This window comes from Geotrypetes seraphini, chromosome 2, assembly GCF_902459505.1.
Source record: "Geotrypetes seraphini chromosome 2, aGeoSer1.1, whole genome shotgun sequence".
In the NCBI taxonomy this organism is placed as follows: Eukaryota; Metazoa; Chordata; class Amphibia; order Gymnophiona; family Dermophiidae; genus Geotrypetes; species Geotrypetes seraphini.
The window spans coordinates 10,954,116-10,980,221 of NC_047085.1; the positions used below are offsets into that span (position 1 = coordinate 10,954,116).

A 26,106-nucleotide genomic window follows, 5' to 3' on the forward strand; every position below is an offset into this window, starting at 1 on the left:
TCAGTATGGCAAATCTTACGTGAGCCAAGTATAGGAGAATCCAGCCATTGTGACATCACCGATGAGGCTGGTTCTCAGGCACTGGTGGAATGAGGCATTATGACATCACAATCTCAGCTCTGGAATGTTGCTACTCTTTGGGTTTCTGCCAAGGAGTTGGGACCTGGGTTGGCCACTGTTGGAAACAAGAGACTGGGCTTGATGGACCTTCGGTCTGTCCCAGTACGCCAGTTCTTATGTGAGCCAAGTATGAGACAGTCCAGCCATTGTGACATCACTGCTGAGGTTGGCTCTTAGGCATTATGACATCACAATCTCAGCTCTGGAATGTTGCTACTCTTTGGGTTTCTGCCAGGAAGTTGGGACCTGGGTTGGCCACTGTTGGAAACAGGATACTGGGCTTGATGGACCTTTGGCCTATCCCAGTATGGCTATTCTTATGTACTGGAAAAAAGGGAAATAATTATGAGAAAGAAAATAGATTTGGTCCCAAGGAGATTAATTTAAATTACGCACCTCACTCTTGCACTACACCAACCCTTGTTATTCCGGTAAGGAACCTCCCCCCCCCCCAATTCTGGTAATGCACCTCACTCCTACCCTAGTAAAGGTGAGCGGCACCCAAGGAGGTGGCATCCCTTCCCCGCCTCCCCTGCTGAACCCCCCCCTTCCCTTTCCCTGTACCTTTTAAACTTCTCCGGCGTGAGCAGCGTGCTGCCCACATCGGTGTTGGCTCCCTTTGACGTCACTTCCTAGGTGCGGGTCCCGAAAGTGATGTCGGACAGAGCACCAAAAAGGTACGGGGAAGGCGAGCGAGTGGGGTGGAGAGGAGGAACGGTACCGCTGCACCCTTAGGCACCCCGCTCCCGGGGTGTACCGCAACCCCCCTCACTGCGCCACTGCATAGCGCTCTCTGCAGTGGCAATACTGAGACACCCCCCCCCCCCCAAACCCACACAACTTTGTCAACGAAGCTCACTCGTAAGCAGAAATTGAGAGTTATACCACATGAATGGTGGTGGGGAGGAGGGGGCTGGTGAAAGTCCTAACTCTTTGCCCTCTTCTCGCCCAGTTTGCGGGTAACAATCCCTTACCTTTTGGAAACAGTCATTGGAGGATAAATTATGTCGTATGGAGTCTTTCCAGCCCTGATAATCTCCTTTAAAGAAAGGAAAGAGGGTGCTGATCTCTTTCAGAATCTGAAAAGAAAGGAGAGATTGTCAGTTCCCCCCCCCCCCAGCACAAGCAGCAAGTTTCAAGGCACGATAGTAAGGTTCGCACTAGGGGCACAATGTCTGTCATATGTCAAGCCATGGGTTTGCTGGATACTTGTCTCGACCTTGTCCTTGTGACCCCGGGCAAGTCACTTAAACTTCCATTGCCCGAAGAACAAAAAAATTAGACTGTGAGCCCACCAAGGACAGAGAAAGTACCTGCATATAATATATATATATATATATATGTATAAACTGTTTTGGTTGTACCACAGAAAGGTGATCTATCAGCTGCAGCATGCCCGACAGAGGTTCTGCAAGAGGTGTGACCACATCACACTCTTCCTGCACTGACTACCAGGGTTAAATTTAAATCCGTTTGATTTTCAAGATCCTCATACAGTGGCATTGTCTTATGATACTATATTATTTGGCATGATTATGAGAGCTAAGAGCCAAATATCACCTAAGAACAAGTTTTTGTTAGTAATGACAGGAGTCGCCATACAACAAATTACAAGCAATTGGAAGAATTGGAAAAGGCTTAATTATAGTTTTTGGTGGAATTCATTGTCGTATGTATAAAATGGAAAGGACATTGGCCATTCAGAAAGGGAATTTTAAGAGGTTTCAGGAGATTTGGGAGCCATTAGCAAAATATTGTGACGTTTAAATAGTGTTTTCCCCTTTAAATTTGAACATCCGGGAGGGGAAGGTTAATGGATTTTGAATAATTGATATGGGATGATAATAGATATTTTATGTATGGACATGGTATTTGATAAGGGGGGAGCGGGATTCAATTCTGAAATGGTTATTACAAGAATATTAAGTGTGATATTTGAGTATAAAATGTTGTATTTATTGCTACACTTATTGTAAGTATTGAAATTAATAAAGAATTAGAAAAAAGATCCTCATACAAAATGGGCCAGAATACTTAAAAGAACAAGCTAGCCCTTTATACACCGTCGAGACCTCAGAGGTCCTCTCAAGAAGCAAAGCCATCTGTACCTTCTTCAAAAGAAATTGTACGATGTGATCACCAGCGAGCCTTCTCAGGAGTCGGCCCCCACGCTCTGGAATTGAGTCACAGAAGGGCTACGTCTAACTCCAGGCTACCTCTACTTCAGGAAGCAGGTGAAAGCTTGGCTCTTCACCTAAGCCTTTAATTCATAGGGTAATTAGAAACATAGAACATGACGGCAGAAAAGGGCCACGGCCCATCTAGTCTGCCCACACTAATGGCCCACCCCCTAACTACCTCCATGAAGAGATCCCACATGCCAATCCCATCTTTTCTTAAAATCTGGCACACTGCTGGCCTCAATCACCTGTTGTGGAAGATTATTCCAGCGATCAACCACCCTTTCGGTGAAGAAATATTTTCTAGTGTCGCCATGAAATTTCCCACCCCTGATTTTCAACGGATGCCCTCTTGTTGCCGTGGGTCCTTTAAGGAAAAAGAGATCCTCTTCCACCTCAATACGGCCTGTGACATATTTGACTAGACACTCATTCTGCCAGGACTATCTTGCCACACATACTAACTAAATCAGTTCCTTGCGCCTTGTTTAGCCTCCCAAACAGACAGCCAACCTCCTCTCTGCTGCATCCCGCCTAGGCAAAAAAACTCCCAAACAAACCAGAAGTTGTGACAGAGGGGTGGGGGATGCAGCAGAGGGGAGGCTTCCAGGTTAGCGGCAGGCAGCATGTAGAAATCGCTATTTGGTGCTGGCTGAAGGTGGCAGGAAAGTCCCCGGCTCTGCCCCAGCTCAGGGCCACGTCTGGAGGGCATCCACACATGATCGGAAACAATCCAGATGCATCCCCGAGCTGAAGCAGAGCTGGGGACTTTCTTGACACCTCCAGCCAGCACCAAATAAGCCTCTAGTGGCTCGCAACCTACCTCTGGACCACCAGTACCGGCGGTGGGACCATGATTGAAGTGGCTGTCACAAGAGGTACCCATCCTGTGTGGAGGGAAGGGAGGAAGAGAAGGAGAGAGAAGATGAGGTGGCTTGGATGCAGGGCTGGGGACACATGTCCTCTTTATTAACTTGAGAAATATGGTAACCCTAGCCTAAGGAAAATTGGAAATTGTTAAGGGTCAAATGGAAAAAAAACAAAACCAAAATTGATTTGATAGGGATCAGTGAACTCACATTTTCAGTCAAACGAGCATTGGATCTACTCTGGTCATCCTCAATAATAAGCTTTCCAAGACAAGCACTAAAGTACGACGTTATCAGTGATAGAGTCATAGTAGATGACGGCGGCAGATAAAGACCCGCATGGTCCATCCAGCCTGCCCAGCCATGTCAATCCGTCTACAGGGAAATCCGATCAATGTCACCTTGATCCAAGTATATGCTCCGACAGACGCGGAAAGAGATAGAATTGCTCTGCAAACAACTAATGATGGGCTGCATCCGTAGGGGTTTTGTCAGCAGAAAACCTGAAGTCATAATGCCACTATACAGATCCATGGTGAGACCTCATCTCGAGTATTGTGTTCAATTCTGGAGACCACACTACCGGAAAGATGTGTTGAGAGTTGAGTCGGTTCAGCGAATGGCTACCAGGATGGTCTTGGGGCTCAGGGAACTCACGTACGAAGAAAGGCTAAAAAAACTGCGGATGTACTCACTGGAAGAACGAAGAGAGAGGGGACATGATTGAGACCTTTAAGTATATCACGGGGCGTATAGAGGTGAAAGACGATATCTTCAGTCTTACAGGGCCCTCGGTCACCAGAGGACACTCGCTGAAAATCAGGGGAGGGAAATTTCGGGGTGATGCTAGGAAGTACTTCTTCACTGAAAGGATGGTCGATCATTGGAATGAGCTGCCTCAGCGGGTGATTGAGGCCAACAGCGTGTCAGATTTTAAGAGAAAATGGGATATTCACGTGGGATCTATAGGGGAGTAAAAGTCAGGGAGTAGGTCATTGGTATGGGCAGACTCGATGGGCTATGGCCCTTTTCTGCTGTCATTTTCTATGTTTCTAACTTCAAAATGAAATCGATCAAACGCCAAAGCAAGATCTACTGATCATTATGGGGGACTTCGATGCAAAAGTAGAAAGTACCCCTGAAATGCGATGGGCTACAGAGAAACGGCACTCTGGCATCCCCAAACAGGCTACGTCAAATGCAAAATCATTTTAAAAAGTTTCTGAATAACTAGGACTGTGGTCCAGTGCCAACAAATGCACAGAAGGGCCCTCGTTTTTCAATACAGCTGGGCATGGAATTCTCCGTTTTGGGCCCTGCGTGAGACGAAGCCTTTCAACTCAACACCAAGGATTTGCCACTAAAATTGCTGTGACAACCACAAAGTGCACATTGGCACAAACTCCTGAATATGCCGGTGCCAAATCTCAAATTGTACAGGGTTTTATCTCATATTTTATCATCTTAATATACTGTGCTGCAGGAAGCATCATGCATTTCATATACTGCCTACCTATGGTGCAACCAAATTGGTATTTTCTCTGTCCCTAGTGGGCTCACAACCCAAGTCCTTGTACCCGGAGCAGTGGAGGGTTACGAGGAGCTGCAAAGGGAATTGAACCCCAGATTCTCTGTTGGGCTACTCGTCCACGCCAATGTAACAGTTTCAACATTCATTCAATTTTCTAGGAGAGCTCAGAACAGTTTACATGAATTTATTCAGGTCCTCAAGCATTTTTCCCTGTCTATCCTGGTGGGCTCACAATCTATCTAATGTACCTGGGGCAATGGAGGGATTAAGTGACTTGTCCAGGGTCACAGGGAGCAGCGTGGGATTTGAACCCCCAACCTCAGGGTGCCGAGGCTGTAGCTTTAACCACTGCACCACTCTAGAAATCAAAATGTAGCAAAAGGGATCCAAGTGTAGGACAATCCAGCCATTGTGACATCACTGATGAGGTTGGCTCTTATTGGTGGAATGAGGCATTATGACATCACAATAGCAACTCTGCCTATCAGAGGCTGAAACTTTTCACACTATTTATTCAGGTTTTATATACCATTCTCCCAGGGGAGCTCAAAACAGTTTACATTAATTAATTCAGGTGCTCAAGCATTTTTCCCTGTCTGTCCCAGTGGGATCACAGTCTATCTAATGGGGGCACTGGGGGGATTAAGTGACTTGCCCAGGGTCACAAGGAGCAGTGTGGATTTGAACCCACAACCCCAGGGTGCAGAGGCTATAGCTTTAGCCACCGTGCCACACAACAGCCGGCATAATCATAAACTGAGATGCAAGACAGAAAAATAGGTTGAGGTGTTCTCGGTTTTCTATTCGTGTCACTTGGCACTTAGAAAGAGCTATCGATTAACAGCACAATTGAGGCATGAAAACATGAAGCACCAAATGCCCGCGTCCTGTGACAGAGACGGGTGTAAGCTGCGCGGCTTCCAAAGATGGGAAAAACAAACTTTACCATATTGCTTAAGCAGGAAACAATAATAAAGCAACGGAATTTGGGGGGTGGGGAGAGTAGATGACGAAGAGTGGCTCCCCCATCTTGTCTGGGGGGGGTGGGGGGGGATCAGATTCCCTTGGGCTGTTACATTTCTGGCATTGAAGTGAAGACAAGGAACCAGTGCAGCCATTCGTTGGATCTGGACATCGGTTCCTTGTCTTCACTTCAATGCCAGAAATGTGACTGTAGGAAGATCGGTGTGTTTTTGGATCGCGGTCCTGGCTGTGAAGATAAGTGTAACCTTCCTGAAGGTTCTTTTTCCTGTTCCCTGTGCACAGTGGTGAAATATTTTCCTATTTTGAAAGATTTCATTTAGAGAAGTAGTGGAGTTTTTTTTTTTTTGCCTATGATACAGATTAAGAACGGCTAAAAAACTCATTGGGTTGCCGTCTGCATATACCGTATTTTCGCGCATATAACGCGCGCGCTATACAAGATTTTACAAACCGCGGAAGAAGATGCACGCAATATCCGTGAGCGCGTTATACATTTTTTTTTTTACACCCATTCGGCGACACCCATACCTCGGAGACGGCGTTTGCCACCCCGATAATGGCGTCCCTGCCGTATGGGTAATTTCGGCCCTTCCAAGTCCCCGCTGATTGATCCTTCTATTGGTTTGATCGGTGGGCCGACTTTATGAATGTAAACGCCCCTATTCACGCGGTCGAACTCAAATTGCAGTCCAATTGGGTTGGTGGGAGAATGCGCGGTATACGTATGGGCGTGCTATAACAAAATTTTCTTACATAAATGCCTTGTTCCTGCGTGCTATCTGCGTGTGCGCGTTATAGGCGTGAAAATACGGTAAAACTAGTTGAGGCTTTTTTCTCCACTTTACTTTAATGGTTTTTCAAAGGCTATTTCCACCACTTGGCTTATAACATTTTTGCAACATTTTTTGCTGCAGTTATTTATCTATTTAGATCACAGGTGTCGAAGTCGGTCCTCGAGGGCCGCAATCCAGTGGGGTTTTCAGGATTTCCCCAATGAATATGCATTGAAAGCAGTGCATGCACATAGATCTCATGCATATTCATTGGGGAAATCTTGAAAACCCGACTGGATTGCGGCCCTCGAGGACCGACTTCGACACCCCTGATTTAGATTGTTATTGCTAGTATTGTTTCTAGAGAGACATTTAAATACCTACATAATATAAATGCGCATGAGTCGGGCCTCTTTAATTTGAAAGGAAACTCTGCAATGAGAAGACATAGGATGAAGTTAAGAGGTAAAAAGCTCCGGAGTAATCTGAGGAAATACGTTTTTACGGAAAGGGTGGTAGATATGTGGAACAATCTCCCTGAAGAGGTGGTGGAGACAGAGACTGCGTCTGAATTCAAGAGGGGCTGGGATATCTCTCCGAGAGAGAAAGTTAGATCATGGTTACTGCGGATGGGCAGACTGGATGGGCCATTTTGGCCTTTATCCGCCATCATGTTTCTATGGGCTAGATTCACTAAGCAAACTGATCGGTTTGCGAAAACTTTGCGACCCGATTTCCCTCCGACCCGATTCACTAACCTCTGCTGTGATCCAATCCCGATCCGTGCATGCAAATGAGGGGGATCGGCATGCAAAGCAGGAAAGACGTGATTCACTAAACTTATAGACTGGCTGGCCAATCAAAAAACTAGCGACTGGTGAGGACCAGTCGCTTGTGCTAAAAAAAACCCGATTCTCCTGCTCTGGCCGCCCTACTCTCTGCCCCGATTCTCCTGCCTGCCCTGATCTCCTGCTCTCAGCCCCGACTCTCCTTCCCTTCCCCGTAGTGCAAGCCGGTGGTTTTAACCCACAGGCTTAAAGCGGGTTAAAACCACAGGCATGCAAAAAAAAAAAAAAAAGTTTCCTACTGAGAGCATGCGCAGACTATCTACAGGCAAGGAAGATGGTCTGCGCATGCTCAAGGATCGCTTTCTAGCGATCCGTGCGGTGGGTGGGGGGGGGGGCGTACCAACGATCGTCCTCATTTGCATGCAGGTCTTTAGTGAATTTGTCGGCCTGCATGCAATTGGGCACGGATCGGACACGGAAAGGAGGTTAGTGAATCCAGCCCTATGTTTGTGAGAGGTAGGAACAGGGAAGAGGGAGCGACAACTGCTCTTGTACTGAAGGAAGAGGAAGATCCTGACATACGGGCCTGATGAGGTGACAAGAGTGGGTTAAGGACTGCACCGCATGTGGACTATCAGGTCTTTGGTAAGAGACTAGTGCTGTGAACAGGGCGAGAACGGGGTGAGCAACAGAAAGTGATGAAAGCAGTGGCCACTGGATTACGTTGGCGTTTGGGGCTGGTTCTGTCCCGTTTCTTTCGCAGCACAATAAGTAATCATTTTACAGACACAAAAGCCCTCAATACACAGGAAAGAAGTGACACTCCTATCGACGCATACTTATTGCAATTGTCCAGGTCTCGCCATATCTGGTCAGGTCAAACTGACCTTTCAGCCATCATGCTGTGGCTTTCTTCAGGGTTTGCTTTGAGGCCCGCAGTTTGTCTTTATATATAGTAGGTCCTCAAACCCGATTGGTTGGGGCCTGAGGTGAATGAGGCAGGAAAGTCCGTTGGTCACTGATTTGAATTTTGGCGGGAAAATCTATTGGTCTCTTTTCCCCACAGAATAGAAACCTCTCTGGAGAGTTCAAAGATGTTATCCCCATGAAGCTTGGTTATATGTTTTCTTAGGCTTCCGTGGATAGTAACATAAACATAAGAAAATAATAGCCTTACTGGGTCAGACCAATGGTCCATCAAGCCCAGTAGCCCGTTCTCACGGTGGCCAATCCAGGTCCCTAATACCTGGCCAAAACCAAAGGAGTAGCAAGATTCTGGAATCCCAGAGAGTAACAAGATTCTAGAATCTCAAAGAATAGCAAGATTCTGGAACTCCAAATAGTACCAGCATTCCATGTGGAATCCCCAGAGACTAGCAACATTCCATGCCACCGATCCAGGGCAAGCAGCGGCTTCCCCCCATGTCTTTCTCAATAACAGACTATGGACTTTTCCTCCAGGAACTTGTCCAAACCTTTCTTAAAACCAGCTATGCTATCTGCTCTTACCACAACCTTTGGCAATGCGTTCCAGAGCTAACTAATCTCCGAGTAAAAAAAAAAAAAAGATTCCTCCTATTGGTTTTAAAAGTATTTCCCTGTAACTTCATGCTTGTTGCAATTTTCTGGGTTTCGTAGAACCAATGGACTATCCCACCAAAATTCAAATTGGTGATCCACAGACTTTCCTGCCTCATTCACCTCAAACTCCAATCAATCACATTTGAGCACCCACTAAAGACACACTGCAGCATACCCTGAAGAAAGCACTTCTCTGAAAGGGTGAATGAACTTATGGATAAAGGCGAGCCGGTCGATATGGTGGAATTGGATTTTCAAAAGGCATTTGACACAGCACCTCAAGAAAGACTTCGGAGGAAATGAGAAAGACATGGGATAGGAGGTAACGTCCTCTTATGGATTGAGAACTGGTTGAAAGACAGAAAACAGAGAGTGGGTTTAAATGGTCCATATTCTCAATGGAGAAGGGTAAATAGTGGAGTTCCCCAGGGTCCGCTTCTTTTTAACATATTTATCAATGCTATAGAGTACAGAATGACATGGGGACAAATTTTTCCCAGTCCCTGAGGGAACTCATTTTCCCATTCCAGAGAATTCTGTTCCTGTCCCTGCCCCATTCCTGCAAGCTCTGTCCTCATCTGCACAAGCCTCAAACACTTTCAAATCATAAGTGTTGTGCGGTTAAGGCAGAGTTTACAGGAATGGGACAGCAACAAAAATCATAGGGACGGGATGGAGAAAAATCTAATCTAGAGATGAGAATACAGTACTCCCCCAAAATTCACAGGAGTTCCATTCCAGGAACCTCTGCGAATTAACCCCCCCCCCCCCCACGAATACAGGTTTTCGCCTGTCAAAAGGTAGGGGAGGCAGAAGAAGGCAGCTGGAGGAGCCGGCAGGTGAAGGAAATCACTCGCAGTCTGCTCCGACCTGTAGTAAAGTTGGGCTCCACCAATCAGGAGCTGCTTTGACACGCAGCTTCCGATTGGTGTAACCCGACCTTACTACAGGAAGAGGCGGTCGGAGCAGACCGCGAATGATTGAGTCCGTGAACCAGAAATTCGCAAGGGGAACACTGTAACTAGCGAGATAATTAAATTTACTAATGACACAAAGTTATTCAAAGTTGTTAAATTGCAAGAGGAATTGTGAAAAATGATAAGAGGACCTTGTGAGACTGGGCGTCAAAATGGCAGCAAGGGCAAAGTGATGCACGTGGGAAAGAGGAACCCGAACTATAGCTACGTGATGCTGGGTTCGGTGTTAGGAGTCACTGCCCAGGAAAAGGATCTGGGTGTCTTTGTTGAGGACATGTTGAAACCCTCAGCACGGCAGATGATAGGTTGTATCAAGAGAAGCTTCGTCAACAGGAAACCTGAAGTCATGATGCCATTGTACAGAGCCATGGTGAGACCTCATCTGGAGTACTGTGTGCAATTCTGGAGGCCACATTACCGTAAGGATGTGCTCAGAATTGAGTCGGTTCAGCGGATGGCCACCAGGATGGTCTCGGGGCTAAAGGGTCTCCCGTACGAGGAAAGACTGAGCAAATTGCAGCTCTACACTCTTGAAGAGCGTAGGGAGAGGGGAGACATGATTGAGACATTTAAGTACATCACGGGACGGGTCGAGGTGGAAGAGGATATCTTTCTTCTCAAGGGACCCTCGACCACAAGAGGACATCCGCTCAAACTCAGGGGAGGGAAGTTTCGTGGAGATGCAAGGAAGTACTTCTTCACGGAGAGAGTGATCGAGCATTGGAACAAGCTTCCAGTGCAGGTGGTCGAGGCACGCAGCATCCCAGACTTCAAGAACAAATGGGATACCCATGTGGGATCCCTACGGGGTCATGCCAAGGGATAGGGTCACTAGGACTTGAATGAGCGGGTCAGTAGAGTGACAGTATAATTACAATTATACTTAAGGGGTCAGAAGACTTAAGGGGGTGGGTAAATAGTGTGGGCAGACTTGATGGGCTATATGGCCCTTATCTGCCGTCATCTTTCTATGTTTCTATGTTTCTAATGTGCGACAGCTGTGAAGAAAGCAAATAGAATGTTAGGTATTATCAGGAAAGGAATGGAAAACAAAGATGAAAATATGCACCTTGAAGACTGTGTGCAGTTCTAGTCGCTGTATCTCGAAAAAGATATAGCAGAATTAGAAAACGAAGAGAGCTCTTCTGCTTGGAGAAGAGAGAGCTCAGGGGAGATATGATAAAGGTCTGTAAAAAACTGAGTGGAGTGGAAAGGGGAGATGTGAATCGCTTTCCAGAATTACTAGGACTAGGGGACATGCGATGAAGCTACTAAGTAGTAGATTTAAAACAAACTGGAGAAAATATTTCTTCATACAATGTGTAATTAAACTCTAAAATTTGTTGGCAGATAATGTGGTGAAATCAGTTAGCTTAGCAGGGTTTAAAAAAGGTTTGGCCCATTATTGAGATGGTTCCATTGCTTATTCCTAGGATAAGCAGCATAAAATCTGTCTCACTACTTGGGATCTAGTTAGGTACTAGGGACCTGGATTGGCCACCATGAGAACAGGCTAATGGGCTTGACGGACCATTGGTCTGATCCAGTAAGGTTATTCTTATGTTTTTATGTTATGTAAGAGCAGGCTGTGCAAAACATGTGTTGTAGCACTTTGCGCACGATAATCTGCTTTATCCGGCTAACATCTTAGGACTTGCAAGCGCTAACTGGATAACGCAGGGATAATGTGGAGGACTATGGGCCGATTCTATAAATGGTGCCTACATTGGCTGGCACCTAGAAAAATGGCGCTTGTCGTGTATCAATCACACTTAAGCACTGACAGAATCACAGCCAGTGGCGCTATATAAAAACTTAGCCAGGGTTTTAAAGGCGCCTAAGTTTTTGGAGAATTGAAAATAGTGGTGTCCAAGTCACGCTCCGCCCATAGAAACGCCCACTTGGGCGTTAGGTATCGCTAAGTGCATTGCAATAGGCGCCTATCATTTACAGAATCGGATAAGTGCCTATCGCCCATTTCTTATTAATTTGTATTTGCCAATTAAATGACTACTACTATGAATTATTTCTAGAGCGCTACCAGACGTACGCAGCGCTGTACAGTGTCACAAAGAAGACAGTCCCTGCTCCAAAGAGCTTACAGTCTAAACAATTAGGCACCCTTTATAGAATCAGCTCCTGTAAGAGGGAGAAGGGTAATGAGCGTTGACAGAACACCTTTCTGTGGTACAATCAAAGCAACGTAATAGATCTGTAATATGCGTAAGCGGATATCAAATGTTAATAAACATTAAGCATACTATGCAGGTACTGTGTGCTAATGACATTAGTGAAAAACGGGCTTTAAAATATTTTTTTAATCCACCCCCACCCCCCGAGTGCACCTTAAATCTGGGCTTAGATAGATTGTGAGCCCACCGGGACAGACGGGGAAAAATGCTCCCCTGGGAGAATGGTACAGACAATTGAAAAATAAATAGTGTGACAAGTTTCAGCCTCCGATAGCCAGAGCTGGTATTGTGACATCATAATGCCTCATTCCACCAATAAGAGCCAACCTCATCAGTGATGTCACAATGGCTGGATTGTCCTACACTTGGATCACTTTTGCTACATTTTGATTTCTAGAGTGATGCAGTGGTTGGAGCTCCAGCCTCAGCATACTGAGGTTGTGGATTCAAACCCACGCTGCTCCTTGTGACCCTGGGAAAGTCACTTAATCCCCCCATTGCCCCAGGGACATTAGAGCCCACCAAAACAGATCTGAGTTCCCCTGGGAGAACAGTGTGGAAAATTAATAAATAAACAAACAAACACACTAACCCCCTCTTCTACGAAACCGTGCTAGCGGTTTGTAGCGCAGAGAGCCGCGCTTAATGGCCCGCTCTGTTCCTGATGCTCATTGAGTTCCTATGAGCGTCGGGAGCAGTGCGGGCCATTCAGTGCAGCTCTCTGCGCTAAAAACCGCTAGCACGGTTTCGTAGAAGGGGTAAGGCCAAGCTTTACTGCTGCTTAGTAAAAGGGTCTCTTAGATTATAAGTCCTCTGGAGAGAAGGAGATACCTAGGGCGACTGATGCAGTGGTTAACGCTACAGCCTCAGCACACTGAGTTTCTGGGTTCAGACCCACACTGCTCCCCGCGACACTGGGCAAGTCACTTAGGCCTAGATCCGTGGCAGGCCGACTAATTCACAAATGGGGGCGATCGGAGGCATGCCCCCCACCGACCGCACGGATCGCTGGAGAGCGATCCTTGAGCATGCGCAGACCATCTTCTATGCCTGTAGATGGTCTGCGCATGCTCACTGCAAAGGAAGAGCTGGAGACTTTTTTTTTTTTTTTTTTTTTAAAGCTGGAAACTTTTGTGAGCCCAAAGTTTTAACCCACGGGTTGAAAGAGGGGCTGCAGCGTGGATTAAAACCATGGAGTCAGGGCAGAGAGCAGGGTTGTTGCACAAGCAACTTGTCCTTCAGCAGTCGCTTGTTTTTGATTGGGCAGCCCAGTCGGTGTTCTTGAAATTGTTTAGTGAATCGCATCCTTCCTACTTTGCATGCCGTTCCCCCGGATTGGAGGATGATCGGCACAGAGGTTAGTGAATCGGGTCAGAGGAAAATCGGGTCTAGCCCTTAATCCCCCCCATTACCCCAGGTACATTAGAGCCCACCAAAACAGATAGGGAATATGCTTGAGAACCTGAATCAATTCATGTAAACCTTTCTGAGCTCCCCTGGGAGAACAGTAGAGAAAAACTGAATAAATAGTGTGACAAGTTTCAGCCTCTGATAGCCAGAGCTGAGATTGTGACATCATAATGCCTCATTCCACCAATAAGAGCCAATCTCATCAGTGATGTCACAATGGCTGGATTGTCCTACACTTGGCTCACTTTTGCTACCTTTTGATTTCTAGAGTGGTGCAGTGGTTAAAGTTACAGCCTCAGCACCCTGAGGTTGGGGGTTCAAACCCTGGGAAAGTCACTTAATCCCCCCATTGCCCCAGGTACATTAGAGCCCACCAAAACAGATAGGGAATATGCTTGAGAACCTGAATCAATTCATGTAAACCTTTCTGAGCTCCCCTGGGAGAACAGTAGAGAAAATTGAATAAATAAATAGTGAACTGGATACACAACTGTAGTCTCCTCGTACTGTCTTTTTTGGTTTTATTTTGCTCAAAGACCCCTGAGAAAGGCAAAAGTTTGTCGAAACCCGGCCCATGTAGGGTCTGGTCTTCTATTCCTTGGAGCAATTTGTGTATTGCGTGAACATTTTGTTTATGTCTTTTCTGCATTATAGGTTTTTTTAAAATTTTTGATGTTTTTTTTACATGAGCATTTTACCTTAATAAAACTTTACATCCAAACGCCTCCTGTTGCATGCAGGGACTTTCGTTCCACGTTTGTTGTGTTAAATAAATACTGTAGTGTACCTGAATATAACTCACCTTCAGCTAATTCCGAAAAGATGCGAGCTAAATGCAAATAAAAAAATATCTGAGAATTGTCCAAAAGATGCAACGTGATCCTGGAGCTGGTTTGCCATGGGGCATTAATTATAGCAGACTCATCACCCAGGAGGTTTGGGCTGCACCAGTTTCACAGCAGAAAGCTTTAAAATGTTTGTTCTTTTAACACGAGACAAAGTCTTATTTGCACATTTTGCGTCTTTGGTAAGCAGGAAAAACTTCAAAAGCTCAACCAACCACAGAGATCGTAAAGAAAAGGGCGGTCTCTAGAGAAGCCCAGACCAAGGCTCACTTACCTGGGACAGCTTGAGCTTCTTCTCAGGCGAGTTCTGGATCACCAGGGCAATCATGGCCAGGTAGGAGTAGGGGGGTTTGGCGTAGCGGTGATAATTTTTCTTCTTGCTCTTCCTCTTCTCCTTGCTGGAGTCCTCCTCTTGGCTCTCTGGTCCCTTGTCTTCCTCCTCTCCAGCATCATCTGTCCGCTCCTTCTTAGGGTCCAGGGCCAGTTTGTCTGCAATGGCCAAGCCATGCCCCTGCTCCATGCTGCTGCTGTAGGAGAGACCCCTCACCCTCTTTCAGGCCGGAGGATGGAGGTCCAGGGTGGGTCAGATGGAATCAATGGGAGCAGGCACCAGGAGCGGTCCCAGACTCCTGGAGATGCAGAGTGGGCTGTGCTCCTAAAGCCGGAGGCTCTCTGAAGTTGAAGGTGGGCTCCAGGCAGGAATCTGGGGAGTCTGGAGAGTTGATGGGTCTTTTGTCTTCTCACTGATCTTTCAGAGTTTTATCAGAGACATCAAAGCTCCGCTCCACTGGAGTCACAGACAGCTGGCACCAAGGTGGCAGGAGGTTGCAGGGCAAACAGCCATTTTTCGGAGGAAGCACCTATAAGAGTGATCAGGTTAAATGCAGAGTCAGACCCTGAGCGAAGAGGGTTGAGGGGGAGGGGATAAAGCTCAAAGAAGCCATAGAGCAGTACTTTAGTGTCCAGGACCTGTCTCTTGCTTCAATCTCTTTATACCATGCAAGGAATGCTTAATTCCAGGACACGGTGGAAAGGACTAAAGATAACGGCATCCATATTCAGCAGCACTTCTCTGGGTAGGAGTGACTCCGACCCACAAAAACACTGCCTACTGGGATCAACCACTGAAAAACAACCAGTTACTGTCACAGTGCGGGGGATGGGGGGAGCTGAACTACCTTATCCAGGCACTGGAAAAGTTCCAGTGGCGCCACTCTACACCCAGGGCCAGATTCTCAAAACGCACCATGCATTTAACGATCGACGCTAAACCAGTCCAAGTATTGTACCAGTCGATTCTCTCAGAACCGCTCACCATTCTCTTGGCCCGGCTTCCTCTGATTGTACTATGCAAATCTAATACAACGAGGTCCTTAATATTAAAACAAGCACTCCGGGCGATTCTCTAACCTTGTTGCACTACATTTGCATGCAAATATTTCCGACAGGGCCGTACCTTTACTTTCTGGTCAGTGCCTGAAAATGCCGATTGGCTCAGGCACTGACAGGAAAGTAAGGCTTGACAGCTCAGACCCCACCACAAAAAAATCCAGTTAAAATTCCTCCCTCCCACCAATCCCCTCCTGGGCTGTTCGATGCCCCCCCACCAAGGGCCGGAAGCAGGGATGCCCACTCCCTCCTGCTGCCAGGGATCCCTGCTCTATCCCTGACAACCCCCTGTGCCCCTTCTATCCCTTAAAGGTGAAAGACAGCGGGAGGGATGCCCACTTCCTCTTGCCTGCAGGCTGCCGGGATGACCAGACAATCCCCCGGTCCCCATACCTTAACGCTGAAGAACAGCATGAGGGATGCCAACTCCCTCCAGCCGGAAGGCCCGGCTCTTCAAAATGGTGGGCCTTCCCCTTCCTGGTGCATCCTGTGATGCACTGGGAGGGGTCTAAGGCCCCGATTGGCTCTTGTGCCTAAGGCTCCTCCTTTGGGGCCTTACAACCTGCTCAAGTTTGGGAGAGGTCTTAGGCCCCAGCGCCAATCAGGGCCTTAGGCCACTCCTAGTGTATCCCAGGATGGAGGAGCAGCTCAAGGCAATCTGCCACCTGAAGCGAGGGATGAGCTGGCGCTCCCCCCTTCATCTAACCCTTTCACTATTCTCTCCCCCAATCGGCATATTTCTCATTCCCCCCACCCCCCAACGCATCTACATTCAATTTGCCCTAAAAATTGTTGCAGGGTGGTGGTAGTGAGTCACATAGCTACCCTGCACGGGTCCCGGTGTCTTCTTTCCACTGTGGCCCTGTCAGAGTGGGTGGGCCACCGTGGAGAGAAGGCTCCAGGACTGGTGCAGGGTAGCTATATGACTCGCTACTGCTGTTTGGCAACAACTTTTAGGACAAATTGAAGGTAGATGCGTGGGGGGGGGAAAGGATTAGATGCTGGGAAGGGGAGCGGCAGAGAGAGCCGACCAGCAAGGTAGGCTGGCCGGAAGCAAGATGCCGCTCCCTCAACAGTGCCGCCTCAGTTGGCCTCATTATAGAGCCGCCCCTGTCATGATGCACTGGGAAGGAGAAGGCCCGCCATTTTGAAGAGGTGGACCTGCCGGCCGGAGGGAGTGGACAACCCTCCAGCCGTTCTTCATCATTAAGGTACCGAGGGGAGGGGGGGTCTGGACAGCAGTGACCAAGGCAAAACGAAGTAAGCATCCCTCCTGATGACCTTTTAAAGGGTATGGGGGAGGGTGGGCAGCGGCAGGCGAGTGGGAGTGTTGGCGGGAGCGGGCCTTTCCCTTCTACTGCTCTCCCTGCCGGTCAATCAGCTGAGCCGGAAGGACTTGGAGAGTCCTGTGGTTCAATTGATTGGGGCAGGGAGAGCAGCCTTGACAGGAGGAGCTGTACCTAGCGATTACCCTTCTGAGCAAGCCCCTCCCCCTTTACCGGCAATTCTCCACACAAATAGCACGCATATAATTTGCATGTTATTATGCCGAGAATCACCCCTAAAAGTCAAATCACTCCCACTACGGCCACTATACCAACTTGCCAAATTTTACCGGCCAAGTTTTGAGAATCCGGCCCCCCCAGTATCCAGACATTATATGGTCAGCGTTTTGAAATTCACACCAACGGGCATGTTTAAATATATAGGGGGGGAAGAGAATGGGGGCTGTGTCAATTTTTTTCAAAATTCCAGTTTCACAGGAGGTCACAAATAAGGATTCACACCCCTCCTACGTAACCTATGGCTTTCTCTTGTAAGCACATCATGTATTTCCAGAACACACACACACAGATTCCATATGTACACACGGGAAGCACGTGATGGGAGAAAGGCAGTGATCAGCGATGAATGAAAGCCCACCCTGAATTGGAAATTCTTCCATTGTAACTGTATATCGTGTATATTGTCAAGTTAGGATGAAAACTGGTGCTGAAATTATGTATCTGTAACAGAAAATGAATTAATTCATAAATAAATTTGGCTCTGATCGCTGTAGATTAGCGGTCTCAAACTCGTGGCCCAGGGGCCACATGCGGCCTGCCAGATACTATCTTGATGCCCTCATAAGAACATGGGTCAGACCAGTGGTCCGCCGCGGTCCTTAGGTCAAAGGCCAGTGCTCTATTTAAGTCTAGCCTTACCTGCATACGTTCTGGTTCAGCAGGAACTTGTCTAACTTTGTTTATCATAATCACAAAAGTAAAATAAAACAGTTTCTTGATCATATGTCTCTTTAGCTATAAATGACCATATTATTAGTTAGACTTAGCCAAAAGGAAAGATTTATAAACTAGAAAGAGTTTGACCTCATGCATTAACTATTTTTTTTCTGAGGCCCTCCAAGTACCTACAAATCCAAAATGTGGCCCTGGAAAGGGTTCGAGTTTGAGACCACTGGCTTAACTGTAACCATACTATACTCAAATCCCTTAGTGAGAATAATATTCACAATAATAAAGACCCCTAATTTCCCACTGAATATGAAAGAGTGCAAAAAATATCATTAACTAACTGGAAGGGCCTCAGTAATAGAACCTACGCAAGTCATAGACTCTGACCGGCATGGTTTGAAGCAGTTTGCTGGGGATATATTATTTGAAAGCTAAGTAATTTCAATGGATATTGGATGTTTAAATTAAGTCTCTCATAAGGAAATAGTGCATCTATTTATAGAATTTAGATTTTTAGAAAGCTGATATTTTAGAATAAGTTATTCGAAATAAATTTAAATAAAAAGATAAAAAATTTTTTTAGGATTTCACTTGCAATAAATTTAAAATCCTTTTAGTTGAGGTAAGGGACTGGAAGGTTGCCGATGATTGGAGCTAAAGAGCCGGGGAAGCACGCAGACTTGTATGGTCAGAGTCTATGACTTGCGTAGGCTCTATTACTGAGGCCCTTCCAGTTAGTTAATGATATTTGTTGCACTCTTTCATATTCAGTGGGAAATTAGGGGTCTTTATTATTGTTAACTGTAACCATGACATCCTGTTTGCCTTTGGGAAGCAGATCTGAGATTGTGATGTCATAATGCCTCATTCCACCAATAAGAGCCAGCCTCATCAGTGATGTCACAATGGCTGGATTGTCCTGTTCTCCCCTCTGCCCAACCCAACCAGCAGATTAACTGTTCCCCTTAACTCAGTGGTCTCAAACTCGCTGCCCGCCAGGTCCTATTTTGAGGCCCTCGGTCTGTTTATCATAATCACAAAAGTAAAATAAAAACGTTTCTTGATCATATGTCTCTTTAGTCTTAAATTACAATATTATTATTAAGACTTAGCCAAAAGGAAAGATTTATAAACTATGCATTCACTATTTTTTTTCTGAGGCCCTCTCAGGGCCCCTTTTACAAAGCTGCGTTAGGGCTTTGCCGCGCACGCTAGACCTTAACGCCAGCATTCAGCTGGCGTCAGTTCTAGCCGTGTAGTGCGCAGTAATATCCCGCGTGCGCTAAAAACGCCAACACACCTTAGTAAAAGGAGCCCTAAGTACCTACAAATCCGAAATGTGGCCCTGCAAAGGCTTTGAGACGGGACTTTGAACTGGCCCCAGCTGTAATGCAGAGGGTGGGGGGAACAAATGTGGCTACCAACCAGGTGGGCTGTGGGGGGGGGGGTAAAGCTAGATGGCCCTTAGGGAGCTTACTGTGTCTGCTATAGCCCCCCCTCGCCCTTGAACTTCTGCCAGCGGACATAGGAGCCAAGGAATTTGTTCAATATTGGGGGGGGGGGCTCAAGCACCTCCCCTCCCCCCGCCCCAGACAACCTTCCACACTGGTCTAACACCGCCCGGTCCAATCTCATCACAAGAATTACATCGAAAAGGCACAGGACGTCCCAGGTTTAGCCTTAATGCAGACTAAATCCTAATCCGACCCCCCCCCCAAAGAAAAAGCCCATCCACCCCGAATCCCCCGCACACACTAGCACCCCTAATTCGAGCAAAGGGCCCCTTCCGCACTTTTATACGGATTTCAATCACCGGAGGATTAGACTCGAGTTTAAGGCTCGGATTAAAATCTGTCGCAGCTTCGACCGGAGCCGGGTTCGAAGCCGTTGCGCGTCTAGAGAGCGCAAATGATCTGTTGAGCGTGCAAAACCCAATCTGCGAGCTATGGGTCAGCTTTGTAAAGCGTTAAACATCTTTAGACAAGAGTTTAGGCGGGCTTGAGCGCTGTTTTTAGAGGGAGGGGGACAAAAAGGAGACCCCCCCCCTTGAGAGACCTAAGAAACCAGGCTAGAGGGTTGGCATTACCTGAAGTGGTCTAGATGCTTCGGGATGAGGAGCTGTGGGCAAGCCTAGCCCAGAGGGGAGAGGGTGGCAAAGCCAAGTCCATGCCGGCTGCTCTGCTGGTGGGAGTCAGACACCTCTGGATTACTCTGATAATAGGCCAACACAAAAGTCAATTCCCCCCTCCCCCAAGAGCCACTTCCTTGCTGCAGGGCACCACGGGTCCTTGTGGGCCCATCAACGACTCTTAAAGGCTTTCTTTTCTCATGCTGACGAGGTGTTTATGGGCCCCTCCAAGAGCTGGATGGAGTCGGTTCACTCATACACATGTTGATGAGAGTGTCGGCCAAGTTAACAGCTCATCGGGGCTGGGAGGGTCAATGACTTACTTCTAAAGACTTGGTAATAATGTCCAAAACACTAGAATGTTGGCCAAGGCTTGATCCCAAGTGATGAGCTGAGCAGCTCCTTCCAGGGAGGGGTATGTTAGATGGTGGTTTTGCCCCCTCCCCCTTCATCAGTTTGGGAAATGGTATCTGCGGATGAGGGCAGAATGTGTAGGGTTACCCTATGGCTCCAGAGAAAGGAGCCTGGATTGAACCACGGGCTTTACTTGCACTGAAAGCAATGGAAGTAAAACCCGGATGTCTGATTCCATCCTCCTTTTGCTGGAGTCATATGGTGTGAGAGGCAGACTTCAGGACTGGCTGGATATATGGCGGAGCGCATGGCACGGTGGTTAAAGCCACAGCCTCAGCGCCCTGAGGTTGTGGGTTCAAACTCCACACTGCTCCTTGTGACCCTGGGCAAGTCACTTAATCCCCCCTTTGCCCAGGTACATTAGATGGATTGTGAGCCCACCAGGACAGACAGGGACAAATGCTTGAGTACCTGAATAAATTAATGTAAACCATTCTGAGCTCCCTTGGGAGAATGGTGTGAACAGTTTGAGCCTCTGTTAACCAGAGCTGGTATTGTGACATCATAATGCCTCATTCCACCAATAAGAGCCAACCTCATCAGTGATGTCACAATGACTGGATTGTCCTAAACTTGGCTCACTTTTGCTACATTTTGGTTTCTAGAGTGGTGCAGTGGTTAAAGCTACAGCCTCAGCACCCTGAGGTTGGGGGTTCAAACCCACGCTGCTCCTTGTGACCCTGGACAAGTCACTTAATCCCCCCATTGCCCCAGGTACATTAGATAGATTGTGAGCCCACCAGGACAGACAAGGAAAATGCTTGAGGACCTGAATAAATTCATGTAAACTGTTCTGAGCTCCCCAAGGAGAACAGTAGAGAAAATTGAATAAATAGTGTGAAAAGTTTCAGCCTCTGATAACCAAAGCTGCTACTGTGACATCATAATGCCTCATTCCACCAATAAGAGCCAACCTCATCAGTGATGTCACAATGGCTGGATTGTCCTAAACTTGGCTCACTTTTGCTACATTTTGATTTCTAGAACGGTGCAGTGGTTAAAGTTACAGCCTCCGCATCCTGAGGCTGCGGATTCAATCCCACACTGTTCCTTGTGACCCTGGACAAGTCACTTAATCCCCCCATTACCCCAGTTACATTAGATAGATTGGGAGCCCACCGGGACAGACAGGGGAAAATGTTTGACTGAGTACCTGAATTTAGACTATAAGTGGTATATAATAATTTTGCCATCAGTCTAACACCAAGAATTCTAGGCTACTGAGTCTCCCAGCGATCCTTAAGTCCTGAAGCTCGACTCTACTTATTTATTTTGCCCCCTTAAAAGTATTCTCCTGCTGTGTACTTGTGTAGCAATTAATTTGCAAGACTTTGCTTTTGTAGGCAGGATGGCCAACCAGTTGTGAGCGAACAGACATCAAAGCAAGGTCTTGACGCCCTCAATGGCGAAACCACTTGGACTGGAGCCATCCCAGAGCTCGGATGAGAGAAATCATGGGACAGCTTCTATTAGAAGTCATTTTCAGCTACTTTCCCCCCCATTAGAGAAAATCCTGTTCAGGTGTCTGCAGAGGGCTTTTGGAGAGATTTAGGGACACCTCAAGGGCGCTCGTTCCATGAAGCTCACTTATGATAATAGGAGAGCAAAGCCATTCTGGCATCAAAGTGAAAATAACTTTAAGGAAGGCAAGGTGTGAAAGTTAAAGGTTGTTTTGTCCAAAATAACAACAAAACCTTGTGCAGAGGTAAATACAACAGGGAGTTGATTTTTTTTCAATTTATCAAGTTACCCATTCCAGGATGGAGACTGTTTGTCACTCCCTCTGTAGTAGAGGAAGGTATGGCCTCTGCACCCTGAGGTTGTGGGTTCAAATCCCATGCTGCTCCCTGTGACCCTGGGCAAGTCACTCAATCTGCCATTGCCCACTGGGCAGATAGGGAAAAATGCGTGAATACCTGATTGTAAACGACTTAGATAACTTTGAACGGGTACAAGTGGGTTGATTTTTCACTCCGTCAAAAATTACAAAGACTAGGGAATAGGAGGAAATATTTTATCACTTAAGAGAATAGTAAACTCTGGAACGCGTTGCCAGAGGTTGTGGTAAGAGCAGATAGCGTAGCTGGTTTTAAGAAAGGTTTGGACAAGTTCCTGGAGGAAAAGTCCATAGTCTGTTATTTTTTTTTTAACTTTATTGATTTTCCAAACTACCATTGTGCAAACAAACAATTCCAAAATACATAATATTACAAGAAAAGCACTTATAGACATTAATGAACAATTATTTTCCCCAACCCCCAACAAATAGTCAGAAAGAAGATACCTACAAGAAACTATCCATATGTTCCCTGAATTAAACTCCAATGCACCCTGGATGTGAATGTTGAAAGGTCAACAAAATTAAATAAGTTAACATCCATAAATTTCTTGTCCCGTCCCTGTCCTATGGCCATTGAGCGTTCCATTTTGAAAGTATAACACAGAGATTCCCACCAGAAAGTATAATTCAACCTATCCCAGTTCTTCCAATTCTTCATAATGAGTTGTATGGCAACCCCTGTCATTATAAAGAGAAGCTTATTATTCTGTTATTGAGAAAGACACGGGGGAAGCCACTGCATGAAATGTACTCTTTGGGGATTCTAGAATCTTGGTACTCCTTGGGATTCTATATGGAATGTTGCTACTCCTTGGGTTTTGGCCAGGTACTGGTGACCTGGATTTGCCACCTTGAGAATGGGCTACTGGGCTTGATGGACCATTGGTCTTACCCACTAAGGCTATTCTTATGTTCTTAAATAAATAAATAAATAAATAGTCCCCTAGGGCCTAACTTATCTGCCTCATCGGTCCCCTTGTAATTTCCCACCTGAGCAGCTTGTATAGATTTGTCCTTGGTGTCTGTCATAATTAGATTGTAAGCTCTTTTGAGCATGGACCATCTTGCATGTTTAATGTATAGTGCTACGTGCGTCTGCTAGCACTATAGAAATAATAAATAGTAGTGGTAGACTTTCTGGCTGGTCCTGGATTTCTGCCAACCTCATCCTGGTGCATTATGGGACCTGCAGTACTGGTTTCAATGCACAGAATCATGGACTACAAATTCTTTGGGAATCAGTGGCATAGTAAAGGGGGTAGATCACCTTGGGAAGTGCCGGTGCTTTGTCTCCTTTTTGCCCTTCCCCCCCCCCCCCCCCCCCGCGTACCTCTTGAAATTTTTCCAGTGCAAGCAGCATCTTCCGCCTGCCGCTCACGCCAGACTTGGCTCATTTCTTTTTCTTTTCAATATTTTTATTGAAATTTTTCAATGAACAAGACATACATAACATAATGTAAGATTGAAACAATTATACAGAAACATAGAAACATAGAAATAGACGGCAGATAAGGGCCCACGGCCCATCCAGTCTGCCCACCTTAATGTCCCTCCCCTACCTTTGCCCTGTGAATAGATCCCATGTGCCGATCCCATTTGGCCTTAAAATCAGGCACGCTGCTGGCCTCAATCACCTGTAGTGGAAGACTATTCCAGCGATCAACCACTCTTTCAGTGAAAAAGAATTTCCTGGTGTCACCTCGTAGTTTCCCGCCCCTGATTTTCAACGGATGCCCTCTTGTTGTCGTGGGACCCTTGAAAAAGAAGATATCTTCCTCCGCCTCGATGCGGCCCGTAAGATACTTGAACGTCTCGATCATGTCCCCCCTCTCTCTGCGCTCCTCGAGCGAGTATAGCTGTAATTTGTCAAGCCGTTTTTCGTATGGTAGATCCTTGAGTCCCGAGACCATCCGGGTGGCCATTCTTTGCACCGACTCCAGTCTCAGCACATCCTTGCGATAATGCGGCCTCCAGAATTGCACACAGTATTCCAGGTGGGGCCTCACCATGGATCTATACAATGGCATAATGACTTCCGCCTTACGACTGACGAAACCCCTTCGTATGCAGCCCATGATTTGTCTTGCTTTGGACGAAGCCTGCTCCACTTGATTGGCAGACTTCATGTCCTCACTGACGATTACCCCCAAGTCTCGTTCTGCTACCGTTTTTGCTAGGATCTCGCCATTAAGGGTATAAGACTTGCATGGATTCTGGCTGCCCAGGTGCATAACTTTGCATTTTTTGGCATTGAAGTTGAGTTGCCATGTCCTAGACCATCGCTCCAGTAGGAATAGGTCGTGCATCATGTTGTCGGGCACAGCATGGTAGAACGGTCATATACAGAGCACAATGGATCCAGCATAAAAGAAGAAGCAAAATAAACATGACATTTCGTATGGTTAACAATTGCAGATAAGGTCTAAAGATGTAGATCAAAGATAGTATCTGTGTGGTAAATTTATACAAATTTACTAAGTGTCACAGTATTTAGCTAAAGGCGCCCAAATAGTCCTAAAGCTAGCTGGGGAACCAGATCTTTCAGCTATTAATTTCTCATATTTACTTATTATACATAATGAGTTCCACCAGGCATGAAACTCTACTTGTGACAAATCTTTCCAACAATGGAGCACCGTTTGGATTGCTATTGATAGCATAATAGTTAGTAATCTGCCACCTGAAACGTCTAAGGAGCTATTTAAACCTTTGTCCATGAGTATAAGAATCTGGAATGAAAAGGGATCAGGGATATGTAATATTTCACCTATTACTTCCCATACTCTATTCCAATATGTAGTGAGGTGGGAACAAGAGTATAGCATATGTTCAAGCGAACCTGAGTGAAGCCCACATGACCAACAGGAGGAAGAGGCAGATGGATCAATTTTATGTGATAGTATGGGAGTCCAAACAGCCCTATGCATGAGAAAAAACATGGATTGTAACAAGGAAGCAGAGCGAATGGATTTGAATAGCAGAGCCCAGACTCCAGGCCAGTCAATGGCATCCGATGGGAGGTTCAGTTCCACGTTCCATTTGTTTTCAGTTGTAACAGCAGGTCTACAATCAGAATATAAAACTGATCTATACCAAGTAGAAGCTCTGTTGTTCCGTGTGATCACTTTTTGAATTAACATATACAGACTAGGTAAAGGCGAGGAAACGAGAACATTAGGCAGAGCTGACTTCACACAATGTAGTAGTTGCATCCATTGGTATCTTTGCGTGTTTGGAAGATTCCATTTTAGCATCAGGTTATCAAAAGACAGCCAGTCCTCGCCCTCCATCAGATCTTGGAAAGAGCGTATACTACATCTCTGCCAGCTGCTCCATGATATGGTGGAGTCTTGAATTTTGAGCATAGGGTTATTCCACAATGGGATCAGACTAGAATCAATCCATCTAATCGACAAGGATGATTCAGCCAGAGAAAGCGCTTTCATGTATGACGAGATAATTGGGTCAGACTTTTCTTTCTTGGACAAGATGGACCCTGGTAAGAGCGACAAGCGGGATTCACCATATAGAGTATGCTCCAGATGAAGCCAGGCTGGTATGTCTGCATTCCTGTTTATGTTGTATGTTTGAAACCATTGACGCAATAGGAAAGCATTATGATATCGCAGGAAATCTGGAAATCCAGCTCCACCGTCTTCCCTGGAGGCTTTCAATTTCAATAAAGCAATACGGGGTTGCTTCTTGTTCCATAGGAATTTAGACAGGATAACATCAATAGCCTTGTAGAATGTGGGTGGTAAATGAAATGGAAGCATGCTTAAAACATAGGTGATCTTTGGCTGGATCAACATTCTGATCGTTTCCAGTCGACCCCACCAAGACAGATTTAG

The 26,106-nt window shown here is 46.4% G+C and overlaps 1 protein-coding gene across 1 annotated transcript in view; it reads right to left on the reverse strand.

Moving 5' to 3' along the window:
- The window catches only part of LOC117355778 (forkhead box protein H1-like), a 29,884-nt gene extending 9,536 nt beyond the window's left edge, over nt 1–20,348 (reverse strand). Inside the window, exons 1-3 of the mRNA XM_033934812.1 lie at nt 19,960–20,348; nt 14,525–15,110; nt 1,095–1,199 (exon numbers count right to left, since the gene is read on the reverse strand). Coding sequence (XP_033790703.1) covers nt 1,095–1,199; nt 14,525–14,770 — 351 coding nt within the window. The 5' untranslated portion in view covers nt 14,771–15,110; nt 19,960–20,348. The remainder of the gene's footprint in view (nt 1–1,094; nt 1,200–14,524; nt 15,111–19,959) is intronic.
- Between the last annotated feature and the right edge of the window lie 5,758 nt (nt 20,349–26,106).